General features: G+C 39.1%; 1 protein-coding gene across 7 annotated transcripts in view; it reads right to left on the reverse strand.

The window, feature by feature from the left end:
* Window positions 1-312: 312 nt before the first annotated feature.
* The window catches only part of LOC125019686, a 51,845-nt gene continuing 35,079 nt past the window's right edge, over window positions 313-17,078 (reverse strand). Inside the window, exons 1-8 of one of the 7 annotated variants that reach the window (XM_047604644.1) lie at window positions 13,132-13,256; window positions 11,264-11,548; window positions 5,332-5,385; window positions 4,932-5,216; window positions 4,495-4,626; window positions 2,356-2,403; window positions 1,958-1,990; window positions 313-1,325 (exon numbers count right to left, since the gene is read on the reverse strand). In XM_047604644.1, coding sequence (XP_047460600.1) covers window positions 1,261-1,325; window positions 1,958-1,990; window positions 2,356-2,403; window positions 4,495-4,626; window positions 4,932-5,216; window positions 5,332-5,385; window positions 11,264-11,548; window positions 13,132-13,222 — 993 coding nt within the window. In that variant the 5' untranslated portion in view covers window positions 13,223-13,256 and the 3' untranslated portion in view covers window positions 313-1,260. Of the gene's footprint in view, window positions 1,326-1,957; window positions 1,991-2,355; window positions 2,404-4,494; window positions 4,627-4,931; window positions 5,217-5,331; window positions 5,386-5,676; window positions 5,968-6,449; window positions 6,632-6,840; window positions 7,911-8,017; window positions 8,042-8,403; window positions 8,437-8,729; window positions 8,766-9,872; window positions 10,029-10,223; window positions 10,509-10,623; window positions 10,678-11,263; window positions 11,549-13,131; window positions 13,257-17,078 lie in introns of those variants that run through there. The other 6 variants (XM_047604645.1, XM_047604641.1, XM_047604642.1 and 3 more) reach the window with 6 other exon arrangements.

Here is a 17,078-nt window from a genome sequence, read left to right on the forward strand (position 1 = left end):
TGTCAGTGCGTCAGAGTCGGGGATCGCGGGCACAACCAGGAAGAAGAGGAGGCATCCAACGGAGATTACAGACTCTCCGGCTTAACAGGCGCCGCAAACCACCACCACTTCCCTCTGTCCTGCTGTCAAACGTTCAAACTGTTTCGCCACAAAATAGAAGAACTGGAGACGTGCGCCAGGAAACACTCGGCTCGGTGACACGGAGCAAAACTCTGACCTGATCCTGACCGGGTCTGGAAGCCCAGTTCGTGCACATCCACTCTGCTGCGGCACAGCTGATCGATGACGTCACGCATAAACTGGACACCTAAGTTTGTCCTTGGTGATTTTAATCATTGCAATTTTTAAAACAGACTTTGAGGACATATGAGCAACATGTGACACATAAGAACACCATGTTGAATAGAAAAACATTAAAAAACTTTTCATTTTACATTTGATTTCACATTATGACAATACTCTATAAAATACATAGTTATCAGAGCATCACAGTCAGTTATTTGTGTTTTACACAGTTCTGCACAAATACATAAAACGTTTGGTTTTTATTTCACAGTTAGAAAAAAGACATCGTTCTCTCTCTCAGTGTGAAAATTAAAAAAACTAATAAAATCAAAATTCTCTACATAAAAATATTATATACACATAAATACATAAATATAGAAATATAATACTTTCCTTTCATTCCTTCATAAAAAACATCACATCCAACCTCACATCAAGTATTTGTGCAATTTTATGAAATCAAATATAAACTTGAACAGTAAAAACAGAAAAAAGCGTAGAAGAGAGAAGACCGTGATGAGAGGACAACCTCCAGACAGTATGTCCCACTGGCAGAAAACACAAGTGTCCCATATTGTGTAGCAGACCTGGTCCTGAGGAGACCAGCTGGTGGTCCAGGTCTTTAAGGTCTTCATTCCTCAGTGAGGTTAAGTGGCTGCATGGTGTTAATGAAGAAGAGAAGTCTGTAAACAGGAGCCTTGTGATGGTGTTGGAGGTCTCACGATGTTTATCCCTGATGTCCAAGATGAAGTCCTCATCCTGGTCCTGGTCCTGGTCCAGGTCCTGGTCCTGGTCCTGGTCCTGGTCCTCGTCCCCTCCAGGCTCCATGTGTGAACTGCAGGGGGCCCATTAGATGAAAATCTGTTCCATGGCTTTTAAAACCATCGAGGTCAGAGTCTTGGATGGGGCCCTTCTTCAGGATGGGAACAATCGTGGAATGTTTCCGTGTCATCAGACACTGATGAGACTCCAGACTTACACTGGGACATTTCCATCCAGGAGACTCTGAGCCTCAGCGTTGGTGGTTGCGTTGCCATTGACTGGAAGAATGAACATCAGAGTTATTTATATGTAGACACAGAACAAAACGTGGAGGCCATCAGGCTTTGCTTTGCTTCAGACTAGGGCTGGGTGGTACACCGGTTCTTCACAGTGACAGTAGTATTTCAGTATTTCTTTCCTTATATGAATTTTTTATTTTTACTATAAAACCTCCGTACGGGTGTATGTGATTACACAGCATTCAGAGCATCGTACCACGAGACACTGTTTCAGACCAGACCATTTTCAATGTAGCTTCAAAACACAGACGGTGCAACTGTGTCACTGAGAGTCTGAAAACTGAGGCTGTAGAATGAGAAGATTCGGCACCAATGAAAAAATGAGATGATTCTAAAATATTTATCACAGTAAAATAGTTCATCCTTAGTCAATCTACAGCATTAATTCCTCTCAACTAGTAGAAAAACATTAAAAAGAAAATTACATGACACCGTAAGAACTTTGAAAAATGCTGTGAGATATATATTGGTCATACCACCCAGCCCTACTTCTTAACTGCTCTAGAGTTTTCTTTGATTAGTTTTTGTATGTTCTATGTTTGCTAGTGATTTCAGACTCACTGACCCTGTAAGAAAACATTTAAAAACAACCAGAGAAATAAAACACTGACCTGATGGAGGATCTTCAACCACAATTGTAGGAGCTGTAAATAAAGATCAAGTTGAAGTGAGTTATTTCCTCCAGTCTCATGTTTCTACAACAGTGTGTGAAGTTGGTTGTAAAACGCTGCAGCCTGTGCAGGACTAACTTGAAGGATCAGGTCAGAATTCAGTATTTTATTGTGAGTAAATGTCAGAACACATTCAGTGTTGGATATCTGCTGATAGAAACATCCACTTCAGAGCATTTCACAAAACGTCAACGCAGAATAACATCAGCCACACGTTTTAAATCAGTCCTGCACAGACACCAACACACACAACATTTAGAGAAGAAAGGACAGAAAGGACAGAATGGACGGAAAGGACAGAATGGACAGAATGGACAGAAAGGACAGAATGGACGTACCTTGGTAGTAGTTTCCTGGAGGATTATTAGCAGCTCTGTTGGGACGTCCTGTAAATAAACAGAGTGAGTGAATCATCTTTCTCTACATTAAATCATGGTCTATTGATCTTTAAATACAGTTTCATCAACTCAAGTGTTTCGAGGAGAAAAGGGGGGAAAGAATTAAACTACTTCCAGAACAATGTCACTGGGTTCCCTGTATGTTGTTGTTGACTCCTTCCCCAATAACAAAAATGTTGGATTGCTTGATTTACCAACATAACCTGATTCACCCAGGTTCACTCATCTAGTTGCAACCAGAAATCCATCCCTCTGGCCTTGAAACAAGGCCAAGAGACTCAACTATGAACCAGAACATAGGAACTGGGCTCAGAAACATCTGGACTGAGTCAACATGTGGAATATTTGTCTGTAGCAGAAGGTAGTTTGTTCACTGAATGGCTGGAGAGAGCTACAATAATGAGAGTCTTCAGGCAACAGTGAAGCATGGAGGAGGCTCCCGGAGAGTTTGGTCGGGATTAATGGTCCTCAATGCTGAGAAATACAGGCAGATACTGATCCATCATCAACACCATCAGGGAGGAGGAGGATTGGCCCCACATTTATTCTGCAGCAGGACGAAGAGCGCAAACATCCAGACAAGGTCATTTAGAACCATCTTCAGAGGAAAGAAGTGATGGCATGCCCCCCCCCTGTAATCTGGGATTATGGGATTATTATTATTAAGGGCAACATGTCACACAGAAGGTAGAAACTGGGGGGGACTTGACAGCTACACCTGTTATGTTACTGTAAAGGGCAATACAAATATACCAAGGGAAAATAATCTACCAAAGAATTAATGATTATTTGAATTAGAATAAACAGAAATTAAATTAATATAAATACAAACTCTTTTCTTTTTTCCACTTAGATATCTGCTGCCGGGTGGCAATTGATGGCCCTCAGCCAGGAACTTCTACCATGGAGAAGTTTGTTCAGCGGTTCTACAGAAGCAATTCAGCCAGAAGAATTACATGTTGAGAGGGGGGGGGGGGGGGGTTGCGCAAATAAAGTGTAAATTTGCACCCCAAGACGAGTGACCGGCATTGTTTCTCGGAAAAACCTTTCCTATCATTCCCCTTTTCCGTACATGGTTGAAGGAGATTGGTTCACATCCACGCTCCCTCCTTCGCCGAAAAGTCCCCTTAAGTCACATAAACCAGCACGGGTGTGAACAACCACCGCATCAACTCGCTACCAACATCTATTTAAACTCCGTCACTTTGCCTCGGCGCTTCCTTACTCCTCCCACATCTGTCCCCAGTGAGAGGGTTGTCAGCAGAGAAGCTGTGCTTCCTGTATTACAACCTGCCACTCACTGACTTCAGGTGTGAGACACTGACTGACTGATCTTTATTTAGATTTAGGTTTATTTATTTTTATTTATTAAAAGTTCTGCTACATTATTTAATTTCTGTTTGTGTGCCAATCTGCACTTTTTCTAATACTCTAAGCCCAAATGTTAATTGTCATTTTAAAAAAGTCTGTTAAAAGTCTTAAATAAAGGCACTGGTTTCATAAAGCATCTGTCTGTTCTACTGTCACTGTGCCTGTACTATTACATGATCATATCAGTGCAAAATCTATGCACAACCGGCCTGTTTTCATTCCAGCTCAAAAACTCACTATGTCGGTTGCATATTGGCTATCGGTGATTGAACCTCCTCTAGTATTGGTTATCATTATCGGGCCAAAAAGTCCCTGTCGGTCGGACACTACCTAAGACCTCTAAAAACCCAGGGAAACCCTGAGATAGATGGCGCCGTCCCTCAGACGGTTTCTTGGACATTTTTGGTCCGGGATCACACACCAGCACAGCGGGTGTGGAGCATGAACACACGCGTTAATCTGTTGTAGTCCAACTAAGACGTAAACATGGCGGAGAAAGCTGAATTCCAGTCTCATTATCTGAGTGTCTGAATCGGATAAAGAGAACTCTGGTTTTGTTTGCATGCACTTAAGTTGTCCAACTTGTTCTTCTGGAGGAAAAGATTCTGTGGAATCTTGGTGTAAATACACTACAGACAACTCTGGATTACAGGACCTACAATCATTGATGTTGTTGAACACAGTGAAGATACACAACTCTGAACCTACCAAGGATGCCTAGATTCCACAAAAACAACAGCACCACAACCAGGACCAGGAACAGGACTCCTCCCACTCCACCATCGATGACAGCACTGCTGAGTCCACCAGGGCCAGAAGGAGGAGCAGGAAGCTGATGATCTGAAACCCAGAAAACATTGCCATCAGTTTGTGTGTGTTAGTGAAATGTGGATGTAAAGTCTCAGCAAAGATTGAATTTAATGACTAAACAAAGTGAAATCAGTGGTTAGTGAAGGAGAGAAACATGTGAGCTTCAAAACTAAACCAGAGTGTCAGAGTATTCTCAGATGAGACTATGTGAAGACAACTTCTACCTGTTCTCTAGTTACAATCATCTCACTCACTTCAATTCAACCAGTAAAATAATAATGTAGAGATCTGTCAGAAAATATTCTAATTAAAATACATGACAAAATCTTTCTCACCCCAAAACTTCTCAACTCGTGAACCGGATGCAGCATGAATGACTTCACAGCAGAAATCAGACGTGTCTGATTTTTTAATCTCCACAGAGTCTCTTCTCTGGAAGGTGTCGTTTCTATTTGAACAAACTCCTGAACTCTTCACTCCGTCCTCTCTGGTTAGAATACGGCCGTTCCTCTTCATATTCAGAGTGATGTTGTTTGGGTAGAAGCCTGAGACCAGACACGTCAAAATGATGTTGGTCTGAACTTCAGAGTTCTCTGCAAACATCTTCACATCAGGTTTATCTGGAAGCAGAAAAGATGAGGTGATGTTTGGAGGGAGGCCACGTAGCAGCATGATACAGACCAATGTCACCACATATATCTGTAGTAAACAATTAAATATATTCTCATGCCTTACTTGTGTCTATGAACTTAGATGAAATGATCCGTCCTTTAGCACCAAGGTCAGGATCTAAAACACAGAAACATTCACATTATTTTCATGTTCAGTCTTTCAACACAATTCTGATCTGTTACTGAAATAATGTGGATGTTAAATCATCTTCATCTTCAACAGAGTCAAATGTTTTAGCCGTAATAATCTCCTGGAGACAAACTGAGTTCTTGAAACAATCTGAATCTTTGTCCCTCTAACGGTTTAACAAAGGTGGTGGCATCTTTACAATTAATTTGCGTACCCAAATAACACAGGGGAAAAGTACATTCAGAAAGAAAATTATGACATTGATAGAAACTTTCTTACCCCAACCCTTCTCAACACGGAAACGAGATGCAGCATGACTGACTTCACAGCTGTAGTTAAACACTTCAGACTTTAAAACGATCAAATGGTCTTCTCTCCAGAAGGTGCCATTGTCTGGTTTAAGTCCTGAAGTCTCCCCTTTGTTCTCTTCAGTCAGAACACAGTGATTCTTCTTGATGTTCAGGATGATGTCTGATGTGTTGAAGCCTGTGACTCTACACACCAACTCCCTGTGATCACTAATCTCTGTACCATTGAAGTTACCTGAATGCATCTCCACCCGAGGCTGAGCTGGAAGCAGAAAAGATGAGGTGATGTTTAGAGGGAGGCTACGTAGCAGCATGAAACAGACCAATGTCACCACATATATGATCTGTTTATAACACTGACATCCTCATAATGAATTTAATCAGATTTAGTCCAGTTTTTATAGTAAATTATTTTAGTTAACTTGTATTCATTTGGTAGGTAAACAAATAGTCGCGCAAGAAAAATACGCGTGTCTAGTTAGTCTAGTGTAATTACGGTAACGTGACGTACGTCAACACAGTCGGCACGCTAACTTTAGCCAGGCTAACACAGCTAAAGCTAGCGCTAATACTGGTCAGATTGTGACATTATTTTACCGTCATCTCACACACATCACGTTTAAATGTCACTAGAACAGGAGTGGGACGATCTCAGTGCCACTGTTACTCTCCTTAAACAAGTTAGCCAAGCTTTTTTAAAAGTTCAATTTGACCGTCGGGAGAAAAAATAAATAAACAACTCACCGCTGTTTCCCGCCAGCACAAAGCCGGAAACTAAAAAGAACAGAGCTTTTTTCATTGTAAACTTGTTTTTCTTCGGTCTCCGACAGTGACAAAAAAATCCCGAGTTGAGACAGATGTTATTTTCTACATTTGGATCCAAATGTCGCCGGTTACACGGAGTTTTGGCCCACTTATTAGACAACGCGGACCACGCGGAACATTTAGCGCCAAAAAATACACCTGGTCGCCACCTGATTGCGTCACATCCGGTGGCCGTTCACTGCCGCCTGGCCCTTAAAGGCGCTTTGCTGTGGATTTATGGAGTGAAATTCGTCTCTAAATTTTCACACATGCGCGTTCCATGGTCCACACGAGAAACGTGAGATTTACAAATGAGTACAAAGATCACAAATTGCGTCACAAATTATGATTTTATTGCAAATTCACGATTATGGTGCCTATAAGTACCACTGGGGAATCTCAGCTTTAGGTGACATCTCTTTGCATTATGTCATTAATGTGTTTTTTCTACATGGCCCCTGAAAGAAATAAAAACAGAGACAGTAGGAAAATAGAGTTTTCTGGACATATGAGGTGACAAATATTAACAACTTTTAGTGCGTTTTCATACATGTGGAGCAGGATCTGTTCAAATGGAACATTAGTGTTTAGTTTCTTTTCTCTTAAAATGTGACATGTCAATAGAAAAATGGAAAATAGAATAAAAATACAATAAAAACTTGTTATAAAGCTCAGTGTGTGATTGTTGAACCACTACATTAATACTGACCGGGAACCACTGAAAACGAGGCTTTAAACACAAGATGAATTAACTTTGAGATGGTTTTGTTTGTTGCTCGTCTCTCAGACTCACTGGAAACACTCTGTAAAAGCCTGGTGGATCTGAGAGGACGAGACGCTGCAGCAAGAAGAACCAACAGGTTCTAATGCATGAAAACACTAATGACGTTAAAGTCAAACAAAACACACATGGAAATAAGACATGAAGTTTGGCAGAGCTGAGAGTTGGTTGTAGCTGGACTCATGGTTCTAACTTGGAATAATTTTACATCTTTTAAATAACAAAAATCTTTTTGAAACACACGAGCTACTGGAGTTTAAACAGTTTCAAACCAAACCAAGAATAATTCACATTAAGGCATAAATGTGGTCACTGAAGAACATGGTGAGTTTCTAGCTCCATGTTCAGTAACAGCTTCAGTCACTGTAACACGAACCAGACGAGAGGAAACTCCTGATTCAGACCAACTCATCGTAATGGAAAATACTTTTTATCCCAGTTTCCTAAGCTACAAACTGTTTTAGTCTCATTTAAACTCTTCTTAGTCTCAGTCTGCTGCTTCTGATGGATCTGGTGTCTCTGGTGAAGGATTTCTGGAGACTTCAGACATTTTCCTCCTGGAGAGTCTCATCCTCATCCTCATCGTCCTTGTCTGCAGGAATCAACATCAGAGGTATTTTCTATTTATAGTTATGATAAAACATGGAGACCAGATCTATTTCTCTTGGATCTTTCTGGGTAAATGTTCATGTCTTTTTCATTAAAACACAGATTGACTGACACTTACCGGAGTAAACGCTCAACTTTGTTCCTGTGAAGGAAATAAAATGAGTTTAGAATCAAAAAGTCTTCCCAGCTCCTCTCTTCCCGTCAGTGTGTCTGACAAAGAAACTATCCAGAGATGAATCTACATGAATGTTTCACTGCACAGACTAAAACTGAACCATGGAATAAAAACTACTGCATCACATGTGGAGAGGAAAAACGACAACAGCTCTGGTTGTAAAGAGTGAAACATCTTCTCCAACAGGAACGTAGAGTCCTGGACCATGAAACTGAATCCTGTACAAATATATTTCATATCTAATACATACACAGTTGAAGACTGACTGATGCTGCAGCTCTCAGGAAGAAATATTTCATCCTCCAGAGTTAATAAAATAAAAGACTGACCTGGTCTAGAAGCCATAGCCCGCAGTTGCATCCCTGTAAATAAAGATCAAGTTAAAGTGAGTTATTTCCTCCAGTCTCATGTTTCGACAACAGTGTGTGAAGTTGGTTGTAAAACGCCGCAGCCTGTGCAGGACTAACTTGAAGGATCAGGTCAGCATTCAGTATTTTATTGTCAGTAAATTAACGTTTTCACAAAACGTCAACGCAGAATAACATCAGCCACACGTTTTAAATCAGTCCTGCACAGACACCAACACACACACAGAACATTTAGAGAAGAAAGGACAGAAAGGACAGAATGGACAGAGAGGACAGAAAGGACGTACCTGGGGTGAAGAATACTCTGCGTCTGTTGGCAGCTACTGAAAATAAGCAGAGAGAATGAACTGATCTTCATCTTTCTCTAAATCTGCATCACAGCCTGTTGATCTTTAAATACTCATCATCACCTCTGATTCAGTCTGACAGAACATTCTTCTTCTCTGCGTCTCTGTTGGTTGTGTTGTGATAATATAACATATAAAATAACATATCTCCGCTCTACAGACCACGGATGCACCGATCCCATATTTGTATCGGCACCGATATCGAAGACAATTCTAGATCGGGTATCGGTGACAATGAGCCAATCCATATCGGTAATGGATGTTTAATTCCCATTTGCACTAAACTATATGAAAGTCTACCAACCAACTAGAGAAGCTATTTTTTATTTTTTCAGCTCCTTTATTTAATATTTATTTTGTTTTACATTGGATTTTGAATCCCTAATTGCACTGACTGAACCAGTCACACTTGTTATGTTTTTATGGTTAAGATTGTTTTACTGGTGCACAATTATTAAATAAAAAAGTAATTCAGTACATTTATATATATATTTATTTGTTTATTCTTGAAATAATGGTCGTGTTCCATATTGGAAAGGACCTATTTAAAAAATAGGAAAGAAATGTTTAAGTCAAGTGTGATGTTGCCTTGCACAACAGAATGATCCCAGTCAATCATCACGATTGTAAAATGCATTGTTATTTCGTGGCATGTCTGTGCATTCAAAGGACGGAGTTACGATGGGAGTCAATGGGGCAAAAACAAAACTAAACGTGCATAAAAGTCAATGATGTCACTGATCTTTGACACAGGTCCAATCATTTTTTATATTAAAAATATAAAAAGTCATTGTGTTTTTTTTTATTAGCATTTAAAGGGTTAAAAATCTAATATATTTTTAATATTTAGTATTTTTGATCAGTATTAACAGATTCATGCAAAACAAAAATATATTTCTCTGATATATCTTTACAGGAGGAAGCTGTAACTCCTGAAGCCTTCCTCCAATTTAGACGTAGATACTTTGAACTAAAAGGTTCAAATCTGACCTTTAACTCCACATAAATGGTTATTAGCGATAATAAATAGCGATGATGATAATTGGTGTAAATACACTACAAACAACTCTGGGCTCAACCTACCAAACCGCCGTCTGAGAAAAAAGGCGAGAAGCAGGAGCAGAAAGAAGACCAGAACTGGAGCCAGGACTCCCACCAGTCCAGCGTTGGTGGCATCTCTCTTGTCTCGGTCGTCTCCAGCTCCATCAGAGTGAGGAGGAGGAGGAAGAAGATTATGATCTGAAACCCAGAGAACATTGCCATCAGTTTGTGTGTGTTGGTGAAATGTGGATGTAAAGTCTCAGCAAAGATAATATTTATAATCCAATACAGCATTCGACATCAGGAACATCATGAGTGTTAGTGGAAACGAACTTCATCCATGTGGAGACGAGGAAACAACACTTTTTCTGATTTAAATGAAAACTTTCTCACCCCAAAACTTCTCAAAACGTGAACCAGATGCAGCGTGAAAGACTTCACAGCTGAAATTAGACGGGTCCAACTTTTTAATCTCCACTGAGTCTCTTCTCTGGAAGACGTCGCCTCAATATGAACAAACTCCTGAACTCTTCACTCCGTCCTCTCTGGTTAGAATACGGCCGTTCCTCTTCATATTCAGAGTGATGTTGTTTGGGTAGAAGCCTGAGACCAGACACGTCAAAATGATGTTGGTCTGATCTTCAGAGTTCTCTGGAAACATCTTCACATCAGGAGGAGCTGGAAGCAGAAAAGATGAGGTGATGTTTGGAGGGAGGCTACGTAGCAGCATGATACAGACCAATGTCACCACATATATCTGTAGTAAATAATTCAATATATTCTCATGTCTTACTTGTGTCTATGAACTTAGATGAAATGATCTGTCCTTTTGAACCATGTACAGGATCTAAAACACAGAAACATTCACATTATTTTCAAGTTCAGTCTTTCAACACAATCCTGATCTGTTACTGAAATAATGTGGATGTTAAACCACAGAAAAGAAGAGACACAAAACAACATTTTTAATCATTTGTTCAGTGAGAAACAAGAATAAACGAGTGAAACTGATTCTGATTTTCTACCAGGTCAGAATCTGTAAACCTGTAAAACCAGTGTTTCCTTCTAACTAAAGTTTCTCCTGGTTAAGTCTATGAAGACACAGAGTTGTCCCATGTAAACACCAACGATTCATCTTCAACAGAGACACATGTTTTAGACGTAATAATCTCCTGGAGAGAAACTAAGAAACTACACCTGTCCTAGTGAATCACACCAAGTCTGATTACACAGCTCAGGTGTGAATGAACCCTCAGATCCTTCGTTGGTGAATTATTTCAATCATTGGATCATTTGAATCATTTTCTTCACATTCAGACAAGAACATAAACAATATCACTGCTAATTAGAAAGAAAACTAATAACGCAGAGATTCACTGGAAAAACTACACGAGGAGAGCGACACTACAATAAAACAATAAAAACTTTCTTACCCCAAAGCTTCTCAAGACGAAAGGCGGATTCAGCATGAATGACTTCACAGCTGTACTGAGACACGTCAGACTTTAAACACTTCCCAAACTCTTCTCTCCAGAAAGTGTCGTCTGGATGTTGACGAACTCCTGACGTCTTCACTCCGTCCTCTTTAGTCAGAACACAGTGGTTCTTCTTGATGTTCAGGACGATGTCTTCTGTGTTGAAGCCTGTCGCTGTGCACATCAGACTCTTCCCGTCTTTGTCTTTGTCGTCCATCATTGACAGAAACACATCAGGATGACCTGGAAGTGGAAAACATGACACGTAATTCTGCCTGTTTCTTCTTGTCTGTATTTCCTATTGTACTTAATTAGTTGTGTGATGATCAATTGTTGTTAAACATAATGACCACAAGGTGGCAGCATGTTCCTTTGTGCACAAGAGCTGTATGTTAGAGAATATAACAATAATAATATCTCTAATAATAAGGCTCTGTGATCAGGTTGTGAGATGGAGAATAATTACAGTAAAATGAAGTTTAAACAATAAACACAGATCTGCTGAATAATATCCAGACCTCCTCCTTCAACATATCAAAGAGATAAATGTTTACTTTTAATAGAGTATATTCTTAATTGTTGCTTTAATTGAAGTCATTATTTCTAGTCTGTATATGGGTCAAAGACAAGACGTGTCAATTCTGGTGTCCGAGGCATATTTATAATAGTTAAAATAAATTAAAAAAAAATTAAAAAGTACAATTTGTTACTCAATTCTCCCCACTTTTCTTGCTCATATGAGTATTTACTGTAAGAAATGAAAATTTAAGGACTTATTTAGCTCAAAAGTACAAAACTGTCCTTCCTGGATAACGTCCGGGCTAAAAATCTAAGTACAAAAATATGCTAAAAATGTCATAAATCTTAATAAAGGCATCATTGATACACTGGGACATAATTGTGTTGGTGTTTGTAATGACACCTACAAATATAGTAACAACACTAAACTCATTTACATTTTTATTCAAGAAATACTTTGGTCCCCATTTTTGGATTCATAAATGTCCTTCCTGTGTATCACACATAAAGTGGCTATATAACATATAACATATAATTTGATTTGGACATTCATGTTACAGGGTGTTGCATCAGCCAACAGATTCTAAAGGACCCCCAAAAGAGATAACAATGTCAATAAATCTCTCTGAAAATGTTGATATTTTGACCTTTTCGCTCCTTTAACCCATTTATATTTTTTTTTTTTTTTTTTTTTTTCACATTTTAAAATGACCTATTTCATTTGAAATATGACATTGATGTGTTGAAGATTAATCTAATGTTTTATACAGTAGACCCAGTTAGGGTTAGGGATTATAAATTATAAATTAGCCGGATTATAAAGAAAAAAATAGTTTATTTGTCCTTCCTGGGTAACAAAGGTATTTTGTTACCCAGGACATGTCCTCTGTTAGAAAGACTGGACATGTTAATCAATTCAGTAGCTGTAGGTTTTTAGACACTGATTTGATGTTGTACTGTTGTTCTTTTATTATTATTATTAATAGCAGCTGATTTTGATTTTTTTTCCCATCATTCCATCGTCCTTTAATAATCCGTCCATGTGAAACCATGCAGAGGTTTAGTATTTTAATTTCCATCTCCGTGTGTGTGAGAGGAATAAAATCCTCCAGCACTAAACCCAGAAACACCTTCATCAACTTCTATCACAGTAAACGACACTAAACATGAACCAGTTTATGACTAAAACTCAACAAAGGAGTCACCTGCAACAACTAATTCAACTAAAACTACTTTTCATGTTCAACAGGTAAAATGATTTCGACTCGTTTTAACTCCCATCAAAGATTCATAATACAGTGACTTACCGCCATGTGTCGTCCGATCTGGTCCCGAAAGACGCCTTTTTCTCAATGTAAAGGGAGTTTTATCAAACTTTCCAAGCGTGTTAATCTCCATTTTCTCTTTGGTGACTTGCAGTTTTTTTTTTTTTTTTTTTTTTTTTTTAATACTTCCGCGTTGGCGTCACTACGTCATGAACGCTTCCTTTTTTCAAGGACGTTTTCTGTCATTTTAGGGAGTTAATATAATGTTGATGAATGTTCAAGGGATTGTAATTATTGTTATTTTTGGACAAGGTTCGTTCTGGTTAATTATTTGACGCTTTAGAAACAGGAAGAACCTTTGTAGGATCTGAAAATAAAGACCAGGTTAAAGTGAGTTATTTCCTCCAGTCTCATGTTTCTACAACAGTGTGTGAAGTTGGTTGTAAAACGCTGCAGCCTGTGCAGGACTAACTTGAAGGATCAGGTCAGCATTCAGTATTTTATTGTCAGTAAATGTCAGAACACATTCAGTGTTGGATATCTGCTGATAGAAACATCCACTTCAGAGCATTTCACAAAACGTCAACGCAGAATAACATCAGCCACACGTTTTAAATCAGTCCTGCACAGACACCAACAGACGAAGAAAGGACAGAATGGACAGAATGGACGTACCTGAGATGAAGATTGTTCTGCATAGACTCATAACCTATAAACAAACAGAGAATGAAGTGGTGGTTGATGGTAGAAGTTGTTGCATTGAAGGACTTGTACTTGTCCACAGTCCAATAATAACTGAGCTCTGATAACAGACTCACTCCATTGTTCTTCTGGAGGAAAAGATTCTGTGGATTCTTGGTGTAAATAAACTACAGACAACTCTGGATTACAGGACCTACAATTATTGATGTTGTTGAACACAGTGAAGATACACAATACTGAACCTACCACCATTTTTCTTATTCAAACACAACAGCAACGTAGGCATAAACACAACTAGACCCAAGATCACGCCTCCTATCAATGCACCAATGATGACATCAGTGTTGTCTCCAGCTTCACCAGAGTGAGGTGGACTGAGGCCTAAAATCCAGAAAACATTTGGTCATTTTTCTAGATGTGACTTGTTTAGAAGGAGCAGGATCATTTAATAACTTTTTCTTCACCTTTCGGATCAAGATGAAACTGTTTATTTGTGTTTAACATGATGCTGTATTAAACAGTATGCGGTTTAATGTCTCATTTACTCTAATATGTAAGCATTGAACAAATAAACAACTAATGTCAAAACAAATCATGGAATCAATATATAACCCAAAACCTATTCTAAACTTTGGACTCATCTCTGTAACCATCTTCATCTGAGTTAACATGTGAACACACTTTATTCATTCTAAAGTGGATATTAAATTTTCAGTTCTTGTAGTAAACATTTTGTCTTTTTATTTAAGAAGCATCTTTCAAGTCACCCAAGAACATTTTACAGAAAGGAAGAGATAAATACAGCAATAGACAGAAACATCAATGGACACAAAAAAACAGCATTCAAACATCCACAAACAAGAAACATACAATAAAGCCCCTTTCACATCAAACGAAAAACTTGGGTCAACGCAGGTCGACCCGAGTCGCCAACTCTGCAATCAACCTGGTATTTTATCGACTCGGCTTGGTATCGGTCGGCCGCTCAATCGGGTAGTAAGAACTCAGATTTTAATCGGAGTAACGTGTTTACATGCACTTAAGTTCTCCTGTTATAGTCTGACTAAGGCAATAATTTGTTTTTTTCATGTGCATGTAAACGCACTGATTGTAGAAGCTTCAGCTCAAAAATAAGTTCTGGTCTACTCCCATAAAGACTGATCTCTGAAGGGCACAGATTTTTGTTCCTTTTTTTCAATTAAACAAATTGATTGTGTTACACAATCGTTAATGGAAGCATATAGGTGAACAGCGACTATGTCTACAGCTTGTATAGCGATTTCCCACACTTTTTTTTAACGATCATGGCAGCTCTCTGCATCCGAGGAAAAGAGGAGATTTGGTGGCAGAGAAAAACATTCTAATTAAAATTAAATGTCAAAAACAGTTCTGTTGGAAAAACATCAAAATAGTTAAACTTTCTTACCCCAAACCTTCTCAACTCGTGAACCAGATGCATCATGAATGACTTCACAGCTGAAATCAGACTTGTCTGATTTTTTAATCTCCAGAGAGTCTCTTCTCTGGAAGGTGTCGTCTTCAATTGGAGGAACTCCTGAGGTCACCACTCCGTCCTCTCTGGTCAGAATACGGCCGTTACAGATTTTGCATTTTTTGTTCTAGTGACAAAGCGATCCATTTAGGCCTCAGTAATTGGTTGATGGGGGCTAGCTGCACTGTTAGCTTCCATTCTGCTAATATTGCAGTGTGCTCTGGGATTGTACCTGGGGACTGAATAGGCTCTCAGAACCTGACGCTGTCAGTGTGTAATATGCAGCGTTGTGATTGGCTCAGCAGCAATAGGGGCGGGGCCTACCGTGTACAGGGGGCTTAGATTGGCACTCTGTGCAAAAGGGTTGAGACAGCTCCTGTATCACTGAACAAGTGAAGTGTTGACTGAAAGATAACGTCATCTGCCTCCATTTATCTCTTTACTAAAATATGTTGGATTTATGTGTAGTAAAGAAATTTAACTTTGTGGGGGCAAATTAAATCAAATATATTAAAATGTCAAATTAATTAAGATTTTGCGACCCCTGTGCAGTATCTACACAGACCATTAGGGGTCGAGGACCCCCTGTTGAAGACCTGTGAATTAGGTTGATCAATGTGTCCTGTTGATTTTAGGGACATCCTGGTGTCAAATGTCCTAGAGCTGGTCCTAAAGTCTTTCCTTGTCTTCTGAGTCGACTGGATTCAGTTCTTAATGTGGAGAGGGGAGCTCGTACTTTGTGTTCTCTACTCCAGAAATGTTCTGGTCCTCCAACACTGCCCTAATCCTGCTTGTTGCTAGCAAACCTCCATTTAAAACAGAAGTAGAAGAAGTAGTTTTGAGTTTTGAACCGGATACCACTGAGAACCACATGGTTCTGGATCTACCACAGTACTGATCTGGACATCTCTCATTTGTTCTGCCTTTAAGAAGAAGCTTCATCCATTCAGTAACATGTTACCAAGTTACCTTACTTGATGTAAATAATTCAATATATTCTCATGTCTTACTTGTGTCTATGAACTTAGATGAAATGATCCGTCCTCCTCCATCAAAGTCAGGATCTAAAACACAGAAACATTTACATTATTTTCATGTTCAGTCTTTCAACACAATCCTGATCTGTTACTGAAATAATGTGGATGTTAAACCACAGAAAAGACACAAAACAACATATTTAATCATTTGTTCAGTGAGAAACGTGACGATAAAGAAAAAGTTTCATCTGAGAATAAACAAAGGTCAGAATCTGTAAATCCCTAAAACCAGTGTTTCCTTCTAACAAAAGTTTCTCCTTGTTAAGTCTCTGAAGACAGAGTTGGAAAAATTCCCTCTACATCAACTGGATCCTCCTCCAACCAGTCAGAGACATTTAAACTAATCAGGTGACCTCTACTGACTGTTTCTCTTCACCAAATTAAGCTCCACCCCCAGATTATCTGATTGGTCCAGCAGATCTTTACTGGACCAGAACCAGTCCCCAACAGAGGAATCCAGATAAACTTTATATTCTGTATACAGGACGTTGGTGTAGCTTCCAGACATGAGAATATCAGAATATGAAGAAGAGTTTAATGCACATCTGAACACGTGAACGACCATTTCTACTTTCTACAACATTGATCTAATTTTCAGGTTTGGAGATGAGCTCCTAGAATCTGTCTCCTGATGAGATCTGAACCAACATTAAAATAAACCTGAACTATCCTCCTTGAATCAAAGCAGTGTTACACGAACTTTGATCTTTGGCTTAGACTTTAATGATCCACAAGGAAAATCATTTGGTCACAGTAGC

The sequence above is a fragment of the Mugil cephalus genome, chromosome 14, assembly GCF_022458985.1.
Source record: "Mugil cephalus isolate CIBA_MC_2020 chromosome 14, CIBA_Mcephalus_1.1, whole genome shotgun sequence".
Taxonomy (NCBI): domain Eukaryota; kingdom Metazoa; phylum Chordata; class Actinopteri; order Mugiliformes; family Mugilidae; genus Mugil; species Mugil cephalus.